The 19,463-nt window shown below is 58.2% G+C and overlaps 1 protein-coding gene across 1 annotated transcript in view; it reads right to left on the reverse strand.

Moving 5' to 3' along the window:
• The window catches only part of COL8A2 (collagen type VIII alpha 2 chain), a 29,484-nt gene continuing 10,021 nt past the window's right edge, over positions 1 to 19,463 (reverse strand). The window contains exons 2-3 of the mRNA XM_027719277.2: positions 9,317 to 9,531; positions 1 to 4,854 (exon numbers count right to left, since the gene is read on the reverse strand). Of these exons, the coding sequence (XP_027575078.1) occupies positions 2,933 to 4,854; positions 9,317 to 9,491 (2,097 nt within the window). The 5' untranslated portion in view covers positions 9,492 to 9,531 and the 3' untranslated portion in view covers positions 1 to 2,932. The remainder of the gene's footprint in view (positions 4,855 to 9,316; positions 9,532 to 19,463) is intronic.

Here is a 19,463-nt window from a genome sequence, read left to right on the forward strand (position 1 = left end):
TTTATACAATAAGTTTTATTGATGTTTTGTCAATACAATCAAGTACTGCAGTTTTAGTTGTGAAGAGCAGGCCAGTTTTGGGTCACAAAGAGTGCATTTTAAACCAACTTTTACTAGGACAGTGCATGTAATAAGTATTTACAAAACTAAAAACCTCTATATACTAGGTTAGAAATGAAGATACTAGAGGCAAATTTAAAAAAAATAGTAAGAATTTGTATATAAAAATGCACATTGTAATGCAGTTTTCAGCATTAAAAATAGACACTTCATCCAACCCAACCTTTTTTATTCTTGTGATTGAAACCAAAATCCCACGCGCTCACACACACGACAGAAAATAATCCTTTCTGCTGGCGAATATGTACTCAGTATTCCAGAAAAAAATCCTTCTGGAGAGTGAACAGCCTCCCTCATCCTGTGCATCGTTTTTTTTAGCCTAACTATGTGCGTGTAATATCTTTGCTTTCCACTAGTGTGTAAATGTAAGAGGTTAAATAGCTGCAAGGAGTGATTATGGGTTTGCTCTGCACATGAAGGGAAAGTGGAGTTGCAAAACAATATCTACAGCACGAAGGAGTTAATCTGGGGGGTGGTTACAGTGAGGAGTTTGGTCGTTGCTTTTTGCCAGCTCGAACAAGAAGTTTGGAGTGAAACAGAACAGAACAAAAAGAGGTGGGATGTAGGGTAGGCACAGTATAAATAAGTCGCTTTGAGGAGCAGGTTGAGGCTCCCACCAGGTGTGGCAGCTCCTGGCTCTGCACAGGTTGTGTGGGGCCAGACCAGCAGAGTCCCTCCCTGTTCTCCACAGGGAAGGAGATAATTCCCCTGCCAGCACCCTCCGCTCCCAAACCTGGGCTTGGAAAAAACATCAGAGCTTCTCCTTTTAATTTTAGGGACTCTCTGTGTATGGGTCCTGTTCCTGCTGGGAAATAACCTGTTACAGTCACAACCCAAATGGTCCTGACCCCGCCTCGCCCTCAGGAGTTAAAAATGTCCAGTGGGATCTGACACCTTTCAGCTTGAGAAGTTTCATCTTTGCATGAAACTTGCAGCTTTAAGGAGAGAAAATCCCAGGAGGGGACACAGCCCCAACAGGCAGTGGCTGGAGCACTGCCCTTCCAACTGCCAATTTCCTTCTTGTGTTTTTTTAATTTCAGGAATAGGTGTGTTTTTAAAAGGAAGCCCTGGATGGCAAGAGACAGAAACACAGGACAGGCTTGAGGAGAAAAACAAACAAACAAACCAGAAATAGGAAAAGGAAAGTTGTTTAAATATCTTGTAGAGTCCATCTGGAGGACAAGTTCAGTCCCAACCTTGCTGTTTCTTTGGCCATCAAACAGGCTGTAGGAAAATGCAAAGGTCAGAGGTGCTCAGCTGGTGACCACACTGTTGGTGTTTCTCAAGGATGTGCCTTTGCAGAGGGACATGCAGTGGGATGCACATGGATTGACTTCAGCAGCGTGTTCCTGGCCTGGGATGAGCAGAATCCCTGTCCTGTGAGTGGCGTGACTGTTCTACTGTGAGAAACCTGCAGAGCCATGGATTCCCTTGTTGCCTGTGCCAAGGGACAGAGCAGCCAGGTGGGCACTGCTGTGCACACCTGGCCCAGAACCCTGCAGCTCATACTCAGGTCAGTAACGCTTCAGCACTGGGGAGACGAAGTGGTAACAACAGACATGCTGATTTTTTTAACCTAAGTCTCCGAGTGGCACCGGCGTTGGTGCCCTGTCACAGGTCCGTGTTTGGTGCCCTGTCACAGGTACCTATTGCACTACACTTGTAAGTAACACTGTGAAGTGGATCATAGCACCGTGGTGAAATCACTGCATGGGCAGTTAGAACCATACTGTTTTTTCTTAATACCAAGATCCCCAGAGCAAGGGGGGACACCAATGCAAAAGTTCCCACATCCCGAAATAAACAGGAAAAGCAAGTTGTCCATCAGTGGCACTTCCTTGGGGCACAACAGCTGGCAGTACCGTGAGCCGGGCTCACAGTGCCATCCTTGTGTGGGCAGAGATGCTCCCGAGGCTGAGCAAGTCTTTGGGCTGCAGAGACAGACGGGACAGGACCAGCCCTTGGACTTCCCAGCAGGTGAATGGAGAGAGCGGATGGTTGTTCATCCCAGGGGTTCCAGGTTCCCTCACCTCCTTTGGAACAGGTTGTGCCATCCTCCCAGGTACCAGTGCCTGGATGTTTTAATTCCTAAAGGTGCTGGGGGGGGGGGGGGTTGTTCAAAATAATATTTACTTCTTAGAAGGTGCTTATGCAAAATGTTCCACTTTTTAGGATTATAAATCCAACCACACTGAATCCGGAGTGAATCGGAGAGACTGCCCCAAAGCAGAGTCTGGAAAAACAGGCGTCAGCAAGCCTGGAACTCGGGCATCTGATGGTTGGGAAGGAAATTTCTCAATCCAGCATGGATCCCTGCCGCTGTACGGGTTTGTGTAAGTGCTGGGACCCTGCGTAGGTTACCAAACACACCAGCCATGACACAGCTGGATTTATTTATCCAGCATTCCAAATGGGAAACGAGGGCACTTGATACAGATCAGGAGGGTCTGGTCTTCCAGCCGACCCTCTCTGGATCACAGAGCCAGATCCTTGCCATCCCAAGCGTGTTTCTGTGTTTGATGTCCAGTCACTGGGGTAAAATTTATTCCAAATATGCTTTGCTGAGGAAGTTGCTCCCCTCCCTCCCTTCTCCCTTCCCAAAAAAAAAGAAAGATGGATGGGTAGATGTCTCCTTCCCGATTACCCTCGTGACTCTTGGATCAAACAGCGTGAAGCAAGGTCCCACAGCAGCGGCTTGCGCGTTCTTCCCAGTGACTTTTCTTTTTTGTATTAATTTTAAAACACTTTTTTATCAAAAAAAAAAAAAAGTTTATGGCTAAAGTGGGTGAAAAGGAAACGTGCCCAACAGCCGTTATGTGGGGCAGAGCAGGAACCCAGAGAAGGAGGAGTGGATGTATTCCGTGGAGTACAGCCCGTTGGCCTGGTCCGAGGGCATTTGTACCCACACCTGGTCGTTCTCCTTGAGTTCAAGCACGGCACTGCCCGAGGCCTGGTCCAGGTACCCCTTTTTGTACTCGTCGTAGGTGTAGGTGGCCGGCACGTTGTTCTTGTACAGGGCCACCCAGACGTTGGTCCCTTTGACGTGCACGTGGTAGGCGAAGTAGTAGATTCCGGATATGGGGCAGGTGAAGATCCCGGTGACCGGGTTGTAGCCGTTGTGCCCGTTGTACAAGGTCCGGTCAAACTTGACGGGCATGCCGGAGGCGGGGAAGGGGGAGGTGAGGATGGCGGTGAAGGCGGGCGCGATGCGGGCGGCGAGTTCCCCCCGGCCGTACTGCGGCTTGCCCGGCTTCCCGTTGCCCAGCACGGCGCCCTCCACGCCGCCGTCCGGCAGGTGCAGCCCCGCGATGCCCGTCTCGTCCAGCACCCCCGGTGCTCCCGGCGGCCCGGGCGGCCCCGGTGGGCCTGGTGGCCCGTTCAGCCCCGGCGTTCCCGGCATTCCGGGGGGCCCAATGGGTCCGGCCATTCCGGGCTCGCCGGTCTTCCCCTCGCCAGGAACGCCAGGGAGCCCGGGCTCCCCTTTCAGCCCTGGTAACCCTTGCGGCCCCATGGGACCCGCGGGTCCTTGCAATCCCGGAATGCCTGAGGGGCCCCTCAGCCCTGGCTGTCCTGGGATCCCGCCGTCCCCTTTGGGCCCGGGGCCACCTGTTAATCCGGGCACCCCTGGGAGGCCGATGAACCCTGGTTCTCCTTTGGGGCCTGTCGGGCCAGGGGGTCCCACTGACCCGGGCAGGCCCCTTTCTCCCGGCACCCCTGGCTTCCCAGCAAAGCCACTGGGGCCCTGGTCACCGCGCATCCCCGGCATTCCTGGGGGCCCACTTGGCCCCACGTCCCCCTTGGATCCGGGCAGCCCGTGCTTGCCCGGCAGCCCCATGGAGCCCGGTGGGCCCGGCGGGCCGATGATGCCAGCAGGGCCCGGCTCACCGGGCTCCCCATCAACGCCGGGTTCCCCCTTGTCGCCGATGGCTCCCTGTGCCCCCGGCTGCCCACGGTCTCCTTTCAGGCCGGGCAAACCCGGCTTCCCATAACCCGTTGGGCCTGGCAGACCTGGGAGGCCGCGGATCCCGGGCTCTCCCTTTGGTCCCATGGGGCCCTGTATCCCTGGCACCCCCGCAGCGCCCGGGACCCCGATCCCGTCGATCCCAGGGGGGCCCCGTGGCCCCACAGGGCCAGGCTCCCCGGTGACACCAGGCCCACCCGGGGGGCCCATGTCACCCTTGCCCCCCGGCGCTCCTGGCAGCCCGTCAAGGCCGGGCTTCCCAACACCGACAGGCCCGGGGGGCCCTGCAGGGCCAGGAGGGCCCCCATTCCCCCGGGGCCCTGGTAACCCTGGCTTCCCCACACCATTTTCACCCTTCATCCCTCGCTCTCCGCGGGGACCTGGCTCTCCTTTCGGGCCAGGCTCACCCCGAAAGCCGGGCAGGCCGGGGCCACCCTGGGGACCCGGCTTCCCATTGACGGAGAGTCCAGCTGGCCCGGGCAGCCCAGGGGGGCCGGGAAGTCCTCTTGGCCCTTGCTCCCCTCGCATGCCGGGCTCACCCTTGGCTCCAGGCATCCCTTTCATACCCGCCTTTCCAGGGAGTCCTGGGATGCCAGGTTTCCCAATGCCCGAGAAGCCAGGAGGCCCAGCGGGGCCAGGCTGGCCGTGCATTCCTGGCTTCCCTGTGCCTGGTTTTCCTGGGTAGCCAGGGGGCCCAGGGGGTCCACGTGGGCCAGGCTTCCCTGGTGGTCCTGGCTCCCCTTTGAGGTCCATGGGCAGCATCGGTGGCACGTCTGTGGAGAGAGGAGACACGGAGCGTCACTGGGGCCAGCAGTGGACAAGGACTGTGCCGCTGTGGGATGTCCTTGGGATGTCGGAACTGGGGCCTCTGCACTGCCTGGGCTGGGCTTACAGGAGGACCCTTCATTTAAACATGGCCACAGTGGCTCACATCAGCAGGCCTGTCCTAAGGCAAGACCCAAGCCAGAGCCCAGAGTGCTAATCCCAGCCTTACATCCCTCCACGGATGTCAGGTGACACCACGGAAGGTGTCAGCACAACCAGCGCTTGCCTTGGGCTCTGGCAGCGTTGTTTGGTGATGAGTTACTGCAGGGTGTTTTTAGGAGCTGGATTCAAATCACCTGCTGCTTCACTTCCCAGTGGCCTCAAAAGCACCGTGGGATTCAGTCGCTCCTGCCTGGGCTCAGCCGAGAGGATGGCGACAGAGCAAGCCAAGACCGAGGATAATCCCTTCACCCCATCCCGCGAGTCCAGGGCCTCGGGAGACCTTTAATCCTTTTGGATTAAAAAGAAAACTCTTGGACATGTACTCGAAAGCCTGAGGAGGCAATGGGTGTGTGGGTTAGGCCATGCCCACAGTGCTCGCTGGCACAGCTCCCTAGTCCAGCAAGGCAGAGAAAAACCAAAAAGGAAAAAAGCGCTGGAGATGGAGGAGAAGCCAAGAGCTGGGAGGGAAACTCAGCCTCAGCTCCATCCAAATGAGTCAGCCCAGCTGGGAATAGGCCGCAACCACTTGACATTTCAAGAATTTATTGAGGTCTTTTGCAAACGGATATAAGAAAGAAACTAATGGGCTGAGAGTCTCCTAAGGCGAGGAGAGGCAGATGACATGCCCACCGCAGCTCGGCATGGAAAGCGCAGACGTGAGCATAAATAACTCCTTGAGGCCGACCCAGGCAGGGTGTCACCTCCCACGTGACACTGGGAAAGGGTGAAAAAGAATAAATCAGACAAACTCTTTTTTTGGGAAGTTTGAAATGAAGGAAACACTTGACATTCGTACCTACACAGGACGATGACGAGAAACGCGAAAGGCAGAGGAAAGGGCCTTGACATCTTGGGTGAATTGTAACCAAATCTGCCTAAGGTAGATCATTCCAGTTGGGAAGAGATCTGTACTGATTCCATCTGGGATGGGAATGGATCCTGACTGGCATGGGAGCAGGACATGAGACGATGTGCCTGGGCATGGTGTTGTGGAGGAGGCAGTGGGATCCCCAGGGTCTGCCAGCCCGGGCCCCTCAGTGAGCCAAGCATGGCCTTGGGAGCAGGGACACCCATAGAGCTGGGATCTGCCAGCATGGAGATTTCCTCACTCGATGGGAAAAGCTTAGGGGAGATTTGAGACACGTGAAAAGAATAACTGTGGCAGCAGCAGGCACCGCTCCCGGAGCATCGGAGGTGGCTTTGCTGCCCTAAGCACAGCAATTAGCTCCGGCCCTTCCCAGCCTGGTGCTGGCGTGTTTTCCTTTGGGTAATGGAAACATTTTCAGAGCTTATCTATAAATCAAAGCCTGGCCCACAGCCCCAGCTGTAGCCACGGTCACTTGGCTCCCTTGATGAAGGAAATACTTGTCTGTCATGACATTGCCACTGGATTTCTGCAAACTCCTGCTCCTCACCCCGGAAAACCATGTGGGAAAGAGAGCGAGGAAGCTGTGCAGTGCTGCACAATTTCTGGGGTTTGAATCCTGGAAAAAATTTTCTCCAGAAGATGATTTCAATGTGTTTTCTCCCCCTACTTTATTTTTTTTCTTCTTGCAATGGTTTGAAAAGAATTAGTTTTCTAGGTCATTTTGCATGGAATCAGAACAAGGATCTACAGCTGAGCCCACGAAGGAAGGAAAAAGCACACACACACTCTCTCACACAAGGCAGCGGAGAGAAACGCCAGGCAGGAGCTGCCAGCTCGCAGGCGGCCAAAAAAGCAGACGGGAAAACCAAACCGGGGCCGTTAGCAGAGAGAAACTGGGACACTGCGGCCCCGCTGGTGTCCGATTTCAAAAGCCCATGTCTTACCACAGACACATGTCTCGGAGCTCTGCGCTTCACAGCAGCAGCGTGGGGTTCTGTGCTCCCCTCGAGCTGCCATGAATGTTAACGTGGAGCCAGCTGGGGCAGCGGGAAGGGGACGGGGCAGGAATGGCCCCTGTGAGCCCCCACCTGGGCACCATGGAGTGTCCCACCTCCTGGGGAGCACGGACCAGGTGGGTGCTCAGCCCCTGCAGAGCTGTGCTCATCCCGGTAAGGACCTCTCATGCCTGGAAAAGGGACCCAGCAGCGCAGACCGGCCATCAGAGAAATAATCCAGCGGGATGGGAAGTGGTTCCCAGCCAGGAGCAGCCAGCAGCGGGCCTGGCCAGCGCCGCCGGATGACACTGCAGGAAGGAGAGGTTGGCTGCTCCGTGGCGGAGCCTGGCTGAGCTCGTTCCAGAGCTGCTGCCAAGCCCTGTCTCGTGAGAGAGTTTCACAGGCTCACAGGGACATTGCATGGGATCAGTGTTTTAGCACCTCTCAAGCTCTGCCCTGGCAGTGGGTGTCCCAGCACAGCACCCAGCAGTAGGTTTACCTGGCAGCAAAACCACGGACGTGGTTTCAGTTTTGCCAAAAATAACCCCCAATGTGCCGATCTCTGCTTCAACGTTCTGAACATTTTAGCACTTAGCAGCATCTCCCGCCCTGAGCTGCCTCCGTGCTCCTGGGGCAGCAGCTTTTGGGTCAGAAAAGGTGTCTGGCACCCTGAGGGAACCTGTCCCTCACTAGGTGGCACCTGGAGGCAGGAGGGACCCCCCCGTGGCTCCCCAGCCGGAGATCCCAGGGCTGGGGCAGCCGGGGGGCCCCCCCAGCTCCCCGCCGGGTCAGGGTAACCCGCGGGGGCACGGAACAGCCCCGCGCCATCGCGGCGAGTCAGCTGAGCTCCCCGAGCAGGGCAGAAGGCCAGCAGGGATTTTCCTTGCCAAATTAGAGGTTAAGCAGAGATGGGAGCTCGGTGGGATCCAGGAGGCACCGGCTTCCCCAGCTGCCTCCGTGCAGCCCCGCAGTTGGTGGCTCAGGCTGCAGCTGTCCCTGCTGCGTCCCTGTGTCCCCCACCTGTCCTCTCTTTCCCAGGGGTTCAGGAGAGTAATGTCCATGGGACTGCTGTGCTCTGCCCTACTCAGTGTCCCCTGTGTGCCTGCTCTAGGCTGGCAGAGCTTGCCCAAACCACACCTTGCCCCAGCCTGGCACTTGCTGCTCTCCCCACAATAGGTGGTGCTGCTCTGAGGCAGCACAAGCCGCTCCCGTGCATAGGAAGAAGGAGAAAAGAGAAGGGAAAACAGCAGGGAGAGATTTGAATCCAGTCCCACCAGAAGCTGAAGTGTTCCTGTGCTACGCTAGAAGGTTTTGGCTCTGGCTGGGATTCAGGGAGCAGCTTTACAACAGCTGGGAAGGGGGCAGGGAGGGGGGGCTCAGAGCACGCTTCGGCTCCAGATTTTGCTGTGTGTTTTCTGACACATGTGCTGAGCTGAACTCCTGATAAGCCATTCAGCCCCGCAGTAAATCAGCCACCGGCAGCCCAGCCTTCTCCAGTTTCTCCTCCCAGAGCCAGGACTTCAGCTCCTGGGAGCGTCAGGGTCTGTGAGAACCCACAGGGAGGCTCTGGCACCTCTTCCCGAGGGCCAGGCACCGACCTGGCAGCTCTGAGCACCCAAACCCAGCGCTGCCCCATCCTGTGGCACTGCCAGCAGCCTGGGATGGGCACAGGTCCCAAGGGCAGCTGTGGGCAGGGGTGACAGAAGGCTGGGGGCCCTGCAGCCCTGGCTCTGTGGAGCGATGGCCCTGGTGCCTCGGCCCCTCTGAGTGCACATGTCACTCCATGGGGAACGATTTAACATCTGAGGAGTTTCTGGTTGCTGCTCTCCGAGGGAGGAAATGTCTCTCTCCCGCTCTTCCCTTGCCAGACTGGGTTTCAGCTCTGGCCTTGGCACTCTTTCCTTTCCCAGCTGGTGCAAAACACAGACAGGGAAACGGAATAGGTGGAGGAGTGGAAAAAGCCTTGCTGGGACGGCTCAGGTTTAACAGCAGTGAGAGGCAGAGGGGGTGAGCGCTGAGGCTCCTGTGCCTCACAGCTGGGACGGGCAGCAGGGTAGGAGCAAGAGGCTGGAGGGTCCCCTGTGTGTCCCAGCTCCCAGACCAAGGGACCCACAGGTGCCCCCCAGCCCCAGCAAAGGGGGGGCCTCTGAGCCTCTCCCTGTGTCCATCCTGTCCTTCTACAGTGGGTTAAGGAGACTCAAAAGGCCCCTTGTGCTTTGCCAAAGATGTTTTGGACCCTCGGCCATGCCAGGTGACTCCCAGGGGCTCCAACCCCGAGGGTAGGAGGTGACAAGTGTCCGGTGGCTCTGGGATGCCACAGCCCCTTCCCGCTGTGCCAGCAGCTCTCCCGTGTCCTCCCATTCCCCCGCAGAGCGCGGCCCTTACCCAGGTACTGCCCTTTGCCTTCACGGAATGGTGGTCCCAGGGGTCCCTTCACCATGGGCTGCATGTACTTGACCTGGGCATAGCCCCCCACGCCGCCTCCCACAGCTGATTGAGGGCCGACCACCATCACCATCGTCACCATCGTCACCAGCAGCGCCACGGCATCCGGCAGCATCCTGCTCCTGCTCCTGCTCCTGCTCCTGCTCCCACAGCTCCTGCAGACAAAGCAACAGTGAGAGTGGGCACCCACGGTCCCCCTTGTCCCCTCCGCCTTGCAGGGACCATCCAAGAGCCTGGGAAGGATCCCAGTGGGAGCAGGACTCCCTCAAATTTGCCTTTTTGTGGACCAGAGATGCCCTGAACACGTCGCCCTTCCTGACACGCCGTGACTGGGAGATGCACGGTAAACACACAGTTTATGAGCAGTAACCAACGGTGGGTGCCCAGCAGAGCCTTACAGAGGCTGCCCTGGCACCTGTGAGTCTGGGGTTATTTCCACACCAGGCTCTCTTGATATTTTTAGCACATAAGAGTCTAAATGAAAAAGTCAAATGAAAAACCCACAGCCCACCTAACCCAATGTTGCTGTCACACTCCTCAAGTGAGCAGGGGCTCTCCTGAGGAGACCTGCGGCCGTGGCTCCTGTGGGAGGCTCAGGCTGCCACTGCCAAGCTCTGCCTGCCCTGGGAACAGCCAGGTGAGTGCTGAGTCTCCCAAACGGGTGCTGGACCAAACCCACAACGTTGGAGCTGGAGACTCCCGTTTGTGGCTCAACTGCGGCGCTTCGCGGGCAGCGCCGGGGGCTCACATGGAGGATGAGGGATCAGCGAGGGAGCAGCAGCCTCAGCCTTAAGTGCTTGTTTATTTAAAATAAACCCCTTCTATAAATACTCTCTTCCTCCAGCAACTTTCCCTGCCGGCTCCACGCTGCAGAGCTGCAAACAGATTGATTTGCAAAGAACATTTATTTTCGGAAGCTTAAACAACACGTGATGCCAAAGAGCTTTTTTGCTGATTTTCCTCCTTCTCGCAATAATTGACCCGTGGTGGTTATTAATGAGAATTAAGCTCCCGGCCTGTCCTGCTGGGGAGCAGGGGCAGGGCTGCTGCGTGACGGGATTTCATCAGAATTTCCTGAATCGCTTTTGCTGAAGCAGCAGTGGAAAAAAAAAAAAAAGCTGCAGACTAGAGAAAAAACAACCCAAACCCCCCCAAATTAGAACGAAATTAAACCAAATTAAGTCAAGGGAGCAGGGAGCCCTGGCACAAGATTGTTTCTGATGCCACAGGGGCTTTGGCAGGTTGTTGAAGTCTCCAGGGATGAGGAAGCCTTGACTGCTGCTCCTCCTGCCTGGAAAATGCCCTCGGAGTAGCTGAGGGCAGGAGAGGACAGGGATGGCCCTGCCACCGGCTGCATGATGGAGCTGTGAGGATGCAGGTGGCTGTGGGGGATGCCAGGAGAGGAGCTCAGCTCTGCCCATCCCACCTCAGCCGTGGGGCCGGAGCGGTGCCGGAGCCACCCCAGCACCCGGAGCCGTGGCTGTGGGTCGGGTGGCACTGCCGGGGACACGTGTGGCAGCCACTCTCGGCCTCCCTGGCAGCACGGCCGGGGCCTCGCCGGCCTCATTGTTTTTCTGTCTTCAGGGTCGAGGAGAGGAACGCTTCTTTTATGAAGCATTATTTTACAAGGATTTGTTTAAGGGAAAAAGAATCCCATTTTAAGGGATTGCAGCTGTAAAAATACAGTTTCTGTTAAATAAAAGAGGAGAACAAACCCCTGAATCAGCTATTTACTTGTTTTCCTTACCTGGCATGACCCCTGTGCCTCTGTCTCTGCCTCCCTCCCTTCCCAGCTCTCTCCTCTCCCACCTGAGCTGGATTCGCCCCTGCTCCTCCCCTCTGCCAGGCTGGTTTCAGGATGCTGCCGTGGGAACAGCACCCTGGGGTGGCTCAGCCCCTCACTACTGGGTGCTGCTTCCCCTGCCCTTGAGGAGACACAGGATGGAAGGAAAACAGAGCCAGAGCGAAGGGAGAAGGAGGACAAGGGAATCTGGCCACAGTTTCGCTGTGTGCTGGATACAAAATGAAGTTCCCTGTGCCCTCTGTCACCCAGTGGCTCCAGACATGGACTCTCCTGTGTGTTCTCCATTGGTCCAGCCGGGTCATTCCACCTGCTCCCACACTCCCAAGGGGCTATGGGACAATGGGGGGAGCCTGGCCTGAGCCCCCCAGGCACGTGTGTCCATCCCTTAAGGAAGGGGGTCTCTGGTGCTGTGCTGTCCCCCCCAGTGGTGCCCAGCATTGGGGCAGGAGGCCTCCCACTCCTGCACTCTCCAGGCAGTGATTTAATGAGAATAAAATGGAAACATCTGGACCCTCATATGATGGATAAAGTGTGCACAACGTGCCTGTGGAGAGGCTCTTTCATGCCTGAAATCTCCTGTGTTATGAACTGATAATTAATCACACGGAGCAGCCGCGCCACACTCCCTTCTCGCCCGGCAGGTCGTGAACAGCGGCTGGTCCGTGGTGTGGATGGGGCAGCTATGGCTGGGGGTCACCTGCCTGTCCTCCTCTGGCTCACCCTGCCCAGCCTGGGCACTACAGCTGCTGGGCTGGGCACTATCCAGCCAGGCTGACATCCTTTGGAGGCAGCTCCATCCCCCTCAGCACACTCTGGTACTTCAACCACAACCACCCCTTGCCGCAAAGCCAGCAGGAGCAGCTGAGCCAGGAGGGTTCACACAGGGGCAGCACTCGAGGGGTCTGTGCTGTTCCCTGGAGATGCTGGAGCAGGATGGGGCCCAGCAGCACCACATTGCTCAGCTCTGGGGGGAGCAGGGCCCTGAGCCGGCACCGGGACCCCTGGCACGGCTTCAGAGCCGCCACTGCCGCACCGGCGGTGCGAGGGCCGGCTCCCCTGGCAGGCAGCAAGCAGACGTGTTAAAAACCCCTGGCACGCCATGAAAGCGCCGAGAACAGGGAAAAAAATCTCACACTTAAAGCATGAGAAAGGAGACAAGAAATGTCACCTTGTTCTCGCAGGAAAACAACCAGCCCGTGCCGCCCCCATGGCTTCAGAACTGCCCGTGGCTCGTGCTGGGCAGCTTGATGAGCTCCTGTCATGCTCCCGGCGTGCTCTTGGTCTTTCCCCGTGGAAGGGGCTGCTGGTCCCCACACTGACCCCCTCTCCCTGCAGTGTCCGTGTCAGCGCTCCCGTGTCCTTGGACTGGGCGATGTTCCTGTGAGCACCACGGCCGTGCTTCCCTGTGGACACAGCTGGGGCTGTTGGCTGAGCCGTGGCTGATTTATGGCCCCTGTTACTGAAATATTAATGAAGGGTTTGGCCGGCCCCGCGCCTGCTCCCTTCAAGGCTAATTATTTTTTAAGTCAATATATGTGATCCACGGGGGATCTGCCATTGCGACTGAGGGCCGGCACGGCAGGGAACTCGTTTAAACCCGGCAGTCAAAGCGTGGTCATTGCAGGGCACTGCGTGTGCTCGCTGGCCCTCGCCCCAGCTCTGGCCCCACATCCACCCCGGGGCCACACCAGCCCCATGGAGGGGCTCAGGGATGAGCCAGGGTGCGGAATTTGATGCACTTCAGCTGCACACCCAGGCTCACTGGTGTGGCCTCATCCCATCCCTGTCCCTGTACCCATCCCAGTCCCCAGTCTGTGCTCTGGGAGCACGGGGCACAGTCACCACCTCTGGAAGCTGCGGCAGAAGTGGCCCCAGGCTGGGGGGGCAGTGGGAAGCACCTCGCACTCGCCCAGGGCAGGGGGACGCAGGGAAGGGGAAGCTCTGGGAGCAGCCGGCGCGTGTGGGTGGGCTGGAGCAGGCGGGCTTGGCCGCCGCCGTGTCCCATCGAGCCGCTCCATCCTCCGGTCATTTACAATAAAAAATAAAGCAGGGAGGATTTCCAAGCCCAACACGGGGCTGGCCCGGCTCCAGCGGGGAGGTCGATGATTTGCTTTGCGCTACACATGCTTTAAAAATAATAATAAACCCAGTCGAAAACGAAAAGTGAGCTACGGAGAGGGAGAGCAGCACGTTGTTTCCGCAGGCCGGGCTGCGAAAGCCAAAGACATCGGGAGCAGCTCGGCTGAGCAGCGTCGGAGCTCGGGGGAGACTTGGCACCAGCCCGTCCTTAACTGCATGACACCTGATCCCATCCAAGGCTGCTGTACGCGCCGCCGGAGCCGGAGCCGGAGCCGGAGCCGGAGCCTCGCCCGCCAGCAGCCCAGGGAACAAGAAAACATTTTCCTTGACGAAGAAAAAACACCCCACCCCATCTGCAGGGACCTGCTGCCCCTGAGCGGTGCCCGCGCCCGGCCCTGCGTGGAGTGGGATGGGCACGGTGTGGCCCATCATGGCATGGCATGGCCATGGCATGGTGTGACGCAGCATGCCCACGGTGCAAACTGCCTGTGGTTCACTCTGCCCGGAGCCGAGGAGCCCGGGGTCCGGCAGCGGTGCCGACATCAGCGTCGGTGCCACCACGGCCGCGGGGTCAGGGCTCAGCTCAGGCGGATTAATGACCCCGGGCGTGTGTGTCGGGAGCGCAGCCGCAGGTCACAGCTCAGGGCTTAATCCCTCACCTCCAGCTGTCAAAACTCCTCGTGAGCGCGGCAGAGCCCCGGCGATCGCCATCCCTGCGGAACGACGGGCACCGTGGCATTGGGAAACCCACACAGAGAACCCCGGCTTGGCATCGGCTTGGACCTGGGTCTGGGTGGAAAACCTCGGCATAAAGCTGCGGGAGCACTGTGTTCCTGCCCTGGGGCGAGGCTCAGGCTGGCTCACAGCATCCCTGGGGTGCTGCAGTCCCCTCACCAAAATAAGGCTGGGAAATCCCCCATGGAGGAGAGCAGGATCCCCAAGGGACGTGTCCTCCTCTTGCCTCGGCCCCCGTGGAGGGTTTCTGCACCCAAGCCCCCCAGTCCTCTCCCTCCCACCAGCCTCCACTGCACTGAAATACCAGACTCGCAGCATTAATAGCAGGGTTCCCTGCCAGGTGCATAGTTTGACCAGTCGGATCACACATGCCAAACCACAGGTATTTTATGAGACGTTTCCTGTTATGAAGACATTTTTGTGGGGATTCATTTTTTTCTTCCCTTCTTCTTCCCGCCTCCTCCTCCTCCTCCTCCCAGTGGGATGGTGGCCTGCCTGGAGGGCAGCAGTGGCACTGTCCCTGAGGGCTGGATGGAGCAGAAGGGGAGCCGAGTGCCAGAGCTGGGGCGCAGTAGGGATGAGGGTCCCAGAAGGTCCCATCCCCTTGGCCATCCTGGCAGGGTCTGGAGCCCCTCTCCAGGGGGCTGTGGGGGTCCAAATTGCTGTGTGAGCCCTGGCTCATGCCATGACCAAGAAGCACAGCTTCTTACTGGGTCCTGGGGCAGGATGTGGAGTATCTGCACAGACACCACAGGGAAGGGCATGGGCTGTGAGCCCCAGTGAGCTGCTGGAGCATCAGCCATCACTACCTGAGGCTCAGTCAGCCTTGCTCCAGGGACACATAAGCCCCGGTGGCAGCAGTGGGAAGCAGTGGGAATTTACCCAGGGTCTGTGGGTCAGACCCACTTTGCCCTCACAGCTCCTGCACAGGAACAGCGTTTTCTAAGGCAACGGGTGCTTTGCACAGAAATCTGCTAAGCCTGGGGGGACCCGCAGAGAGCGATTCCCGGCTCAGGGAATTTGCGGGCACGTGGCCATCGCCCGCAGACATTTAAACCTCAGCCTCGTGCTGGGGTCACCGCCTTCATCAGAATGGGCCATGGTCCAGGCCAGAGCCTTCTGGGCAGGGTGCTCAGGGGAGCTCCCTCGGGGGGCTGCAGGCTGGGACACACAGGGCAGGGATGTCCCAGAGACCTGCCATGTCCCCATGAGAGCCGGGGTGATGGCACGGAGCACCCCGGTGCTGCTGGAGCCCATCACATCCATGCAGCATCCCAGGGGATGTGGCTCCTGCACCCGAGGGAAGGCAGTGACAGCCCTGCCCATGCATCCCGTGGGAAGGGGACTCCTGTGAAGGGGGAGGTGGGAGAAGGGGGAGCCCGTGACAGCACTCAGGTGTTCAACAGCAGCACCTGCCCTGCCACAGGATGGACACACTGTGGCCAAAGCGGCCTTGCACCACGGCACAGACCGGCTCCAGGAGTGTCCAGGGAAAGCAGCTCCTGAGCTGGCTCCCTGTGCCCCAGCAGGGCTGGTGCCTCCCCAGCACAGCATCACCTCTGCACATCCCCACACTGGTTTTCCATCGGTCCATCCCCTCACCACCCTCCAACACGCTCCCAAACCACCCAAGGTACAACAGCAAACGTGTGAACTGCTGTGCAACCATCCCCTCCTGTGAGGAACACCAGGAACATCCCCCAGCCCTGCCCCGGCTGCCCGGACGGGAACTTGCCTTGCAGTGTTTATCCTAACAGTCATTTTATTTTAACATCAGGGGTTGAAAGCCTGTCTCCCTGGTTTTGCTGGGTCCTTTGATCTCCATTTCCTCTCCTCTTCCAGCTTTTTAGCAACCCCCCAGGTGAGCCTGGCTGGTGCCAGCACTGCTGCTCCCACACATCCTCAGCGTCCATCCTCCACAAAACCCCTCTGCCACAACACCCAGTGAGACCAGCTTCACCCCTGGAGCAGCATCTCCTCGGGGGTGACCCCAGAGCCCAATTCCCTGCCTCCAAAAGGGCAAGACCGTGTTTGGGGCCCCCCGGCTGCACCAGCAAACCCTCCCACCGGCTGCCACCGCTCCCCATCCCACCAGGTCGGTCACAGCCCTCGGGGACTGCGTTGGCTGCAGCTGAGGGGACCTGTCTGGAGCAGTGCCGGGGTCCCCCTGCCCTGGGCTCAGCCCGGGCAGGTGCTGTATAGGAGGGGGGGCCGTGTCCCCCCACCGTGTCTCCGAGCCGGCCCCTGCGCCGCTCCTGGGGTTAACGGGGGGAAAATATTGTTTATGCTTCTCTAATATCGGCCTTCTGTTTTGCATTTGCCGTTTCTTCAAAGATAGGGAGCCGCCTCTGCCAAGATTCCAGAGGAGATATCCTCAGCAATGCCGACCGCGCTCCCCACCGCACTCAAAGAAAACAAATGTCAGGCCAAGGATTGATATGAAATAGTTTAAAAATGAGAAAAAGCTGCCTTACAGCTAGGTTTACATTAAAATAAATTTCAGGAGCAGGAGCCTGGGCCGTGTCCCTCCCCGGCGGGCGGCGCGGGGGGATGGGGTTACCTGCGGGGGCGGTGCCGCCGTCCTGCCCTCGCCCTGCGCCAGCACCCACCTCCCCAACCCCTTTCTCACCTCCATCCCCATCCCATCCCATCCCATCCCATCCCATCCCGTGCCTGTCCCTGTCTTTATTTCCATCCCCTCCCCATCCCTCTTCCCACCCCTTTCCCATCCCCATCCCTGTTCCCATTCCCTGCTGCCCCCAGGGCCGTGCACCATGAAGGGGCACTCCTGGCACGGCAGTGCTGCGGAGCTGCTTCCCCATATCCACACCCCAGGAAGGGGGTGGAGCGCACGTTTCAGACTGTATTTATGTTCTTTAACTTAATTTACTTTAATTTAATTTCTGTGAGCTGATGCGAGGCCCCAGCCAGACCGAGGTGTTTGGTGGAAACTCTGACAAGACACTCCCACACTCCCAAGCGGATTTCAGATTTCCCCCGTGCTCTGTAACGCCCATTTCAGGGGGCAGGCTGTCTGCCAGGCAGTGCTCCCAGGGCCCTGCAGTGCCCTCATCCCAGTGGGCAACCCCCACGTGCCTTTCCATTGGGACGGACGCGGGTTGTGCAAAATCAAGCTGATTTTTTCCCAGAACTTTGCTTGGAAAGAATTTGTCTGACACTGTCACAAGATGTTTCACCATCGCTGAATCAGCTGCTTTGATTTTTCAATTTGAAATTTCTATTTTTTTTCCTTTTTTTTTTTTTTAATTTTCCACATTTCCTTTGTCTCGGAGCTGACAGCCTCACAGGGAATTCCACTGGCCCCACTTTCCTGGGGATTATGCCAACCCCCCATCCCCCTGAGCCCCATGCAGGGGCAGTTGGGTGCCACGTCCTGAGGGACACGAGGGGCCACTCAGTGTCCCCACGTGCACCATCTCTGCCATTAATGATCTTTCAGCCTCAGGTAACACCAACAGGCCACAACCCGCAGCCACACCCTCATTTCCAGGCTCCGAATTTCCAGTGCAATCGAGTATCCCATTGAATTTTCTTCAAAGGGTTCCAGACCCCCCCTTGCCTGGACCCCTGCACCCACAAACACGTTCATGTCCTGCTGCCTCTGCCTCTCCCAACACGGCACATCGGCAGAGCCGCCCTGTCCCGGGCACACGGAGCATCCAGACCTCTACAGGGCAGCCCATAGGGAAATGGGATGGATTTCATGTGTCCCAGACCATTCCAGGGGAAGAACCACTCCTGGACCCAGGTTGTAGAAAGGAGCCAGCCAGGACAGCGTCTGGGAAGGCCCGGAGGAGCCGCTGACCTTCACGGCTCCAGAGCATCTGCCTTGGCGTCGCTGTTACCATTGACCCTCTGCCAAGCAAAACTGGGGACCTGGAGCTCCAGCACCAGCGGAAAGCAGTGTGGAATATACGGAATATTTTCCTGGTGGGACTCATTTGTTTCTGCTAGAGACACCAGCCCCGGTGGGACACACAGCCGGCGGCGCTCAGGGCTGTCCCTGTGTCCCTGCAGAGTCCTCGCTGGAGGATGGGATGAAACGGGAGCACCCGGGCACAGAGCTGGGGACTGACCCTGGGGGAACGGGGAGACACTTCTTGCAAAACCTTTTGTTTAGTCTTCAAGCTGGAAAAACACTCAACTCACTCGAGTTTTCCTCTGGGCTCTGTCATGTGGGAACCTCCCTCTGTCCACACTTGGGACCCGCTGCCCAGAGGGGCTCATCCTGCCAGTGGCACAGTGCTGAGCCCGGCCAGGACCCTCTGCCTTGGCATGGGGACACCCCTTCATTTGGGCATAGGCACTGAGAGGGTGCCGTGGTGCTCAGGAGGGGACTGGCACCATTACTGCATCCAAGGAACCCCAATGGTGATCCCAATTGTCTCTCCATGACAAGAGCAGATTCAGACTGTGGGAATAGACCCAGACCTGGGGAACAGACCCAGACCTGGGGATCAGACCCAGTCCGGGGATCAGACCTGATTTGGGGCAGGCTCTGGCACATTGCTGCCTTCTAGGAAGTGGTGGGCATGTGGCAGCCCCAGTTTGGGCAGGTACTGGACATCTGCTGTGGGTGCCACACTGGCCTGGCATTTATGAGTAATGAAACATGGAGAAAAAATTAAATTGACCAATTGAGCCCATTTTCTAGAAGACAATTCTTAAAAAAAATCGAACCAACACCAAGAAGGGAAAAGACCTTCAGCCTTCAGCCTGGAGTTATGGTGGGACCGGGGTAGGGAAAGGCTCTGGAGGTAGGGACAGCAGTGGGCAATGCCCGGGGGGGTGACAGTCCCCTCCACACTCACCATGGGCAGGTCAGGGGGTGCCCTAAAGCTCTGCCCCGAGTGGCTGCGGGACCCACCCGGGACGGGCAGCACCAGCCATGGGAATAAGCAGAGAACCAGGGTGAGCAGAGCTGGCTGTGATCACAGGGATGGCTCAGAGAGCCACGGGGCTCCGGAGGATCCCACCCCATCCCAGCTGCCTGGCAGGGCTCAGCCAGTGCCTGGCACGCCCACGGCTCGGCGGGCTCCTGGGAGCCATCCTGCACAAGCCCACAGACATTTTCCACCGCATTTACAGCAAGAGCATTAAAATGCTGTTTTCCAAAGGCTCGGCACATCGAAATGTCAGGCCCTGGATGGAATGTGGTGGGGGCGTGGTGGGAGGAGGGCTCTGGTCGTGGCTGGGTGCCAGGAACCCCCCTCTGCGCTGGCCTTTGGCCTCCAAGGGAGGCACTGGGGGCTGCGGCCGCCCCGTCCCCCCGGCACCCTGCGGGCAGTGGCGAGCGGAGGCGGCCGGTCCTGGACGGGGTCCTGCCCCAGCACTTGGCTCCCGGCACTGTCTCCTGCCCACTGCCGAGCTCCTTTTGTTGGGAAGTTATGGCTGCCCCTTCCCACGGCCCCCGCTGGGCTCTGCCAGGGCCAGACCATGGCCATGATG

This window comes from Pipra filicauda, unplaced genomic scaffold, assembly GCF_003945595.2.
Source record: "Pipra filicauda isolate LSUMZ 115617 unplaced genomic scaffold, ASM394559v2 scaffold232_size1229904_pilon, whole genome shotgun sequence".
Classification (NCBI taxonomy): domain Eukaryota; kingdom Metazoa; phylum Chordata; class Aves; order Passeriformes; family Pipridae; genus Pipra; species Pipra filicauda.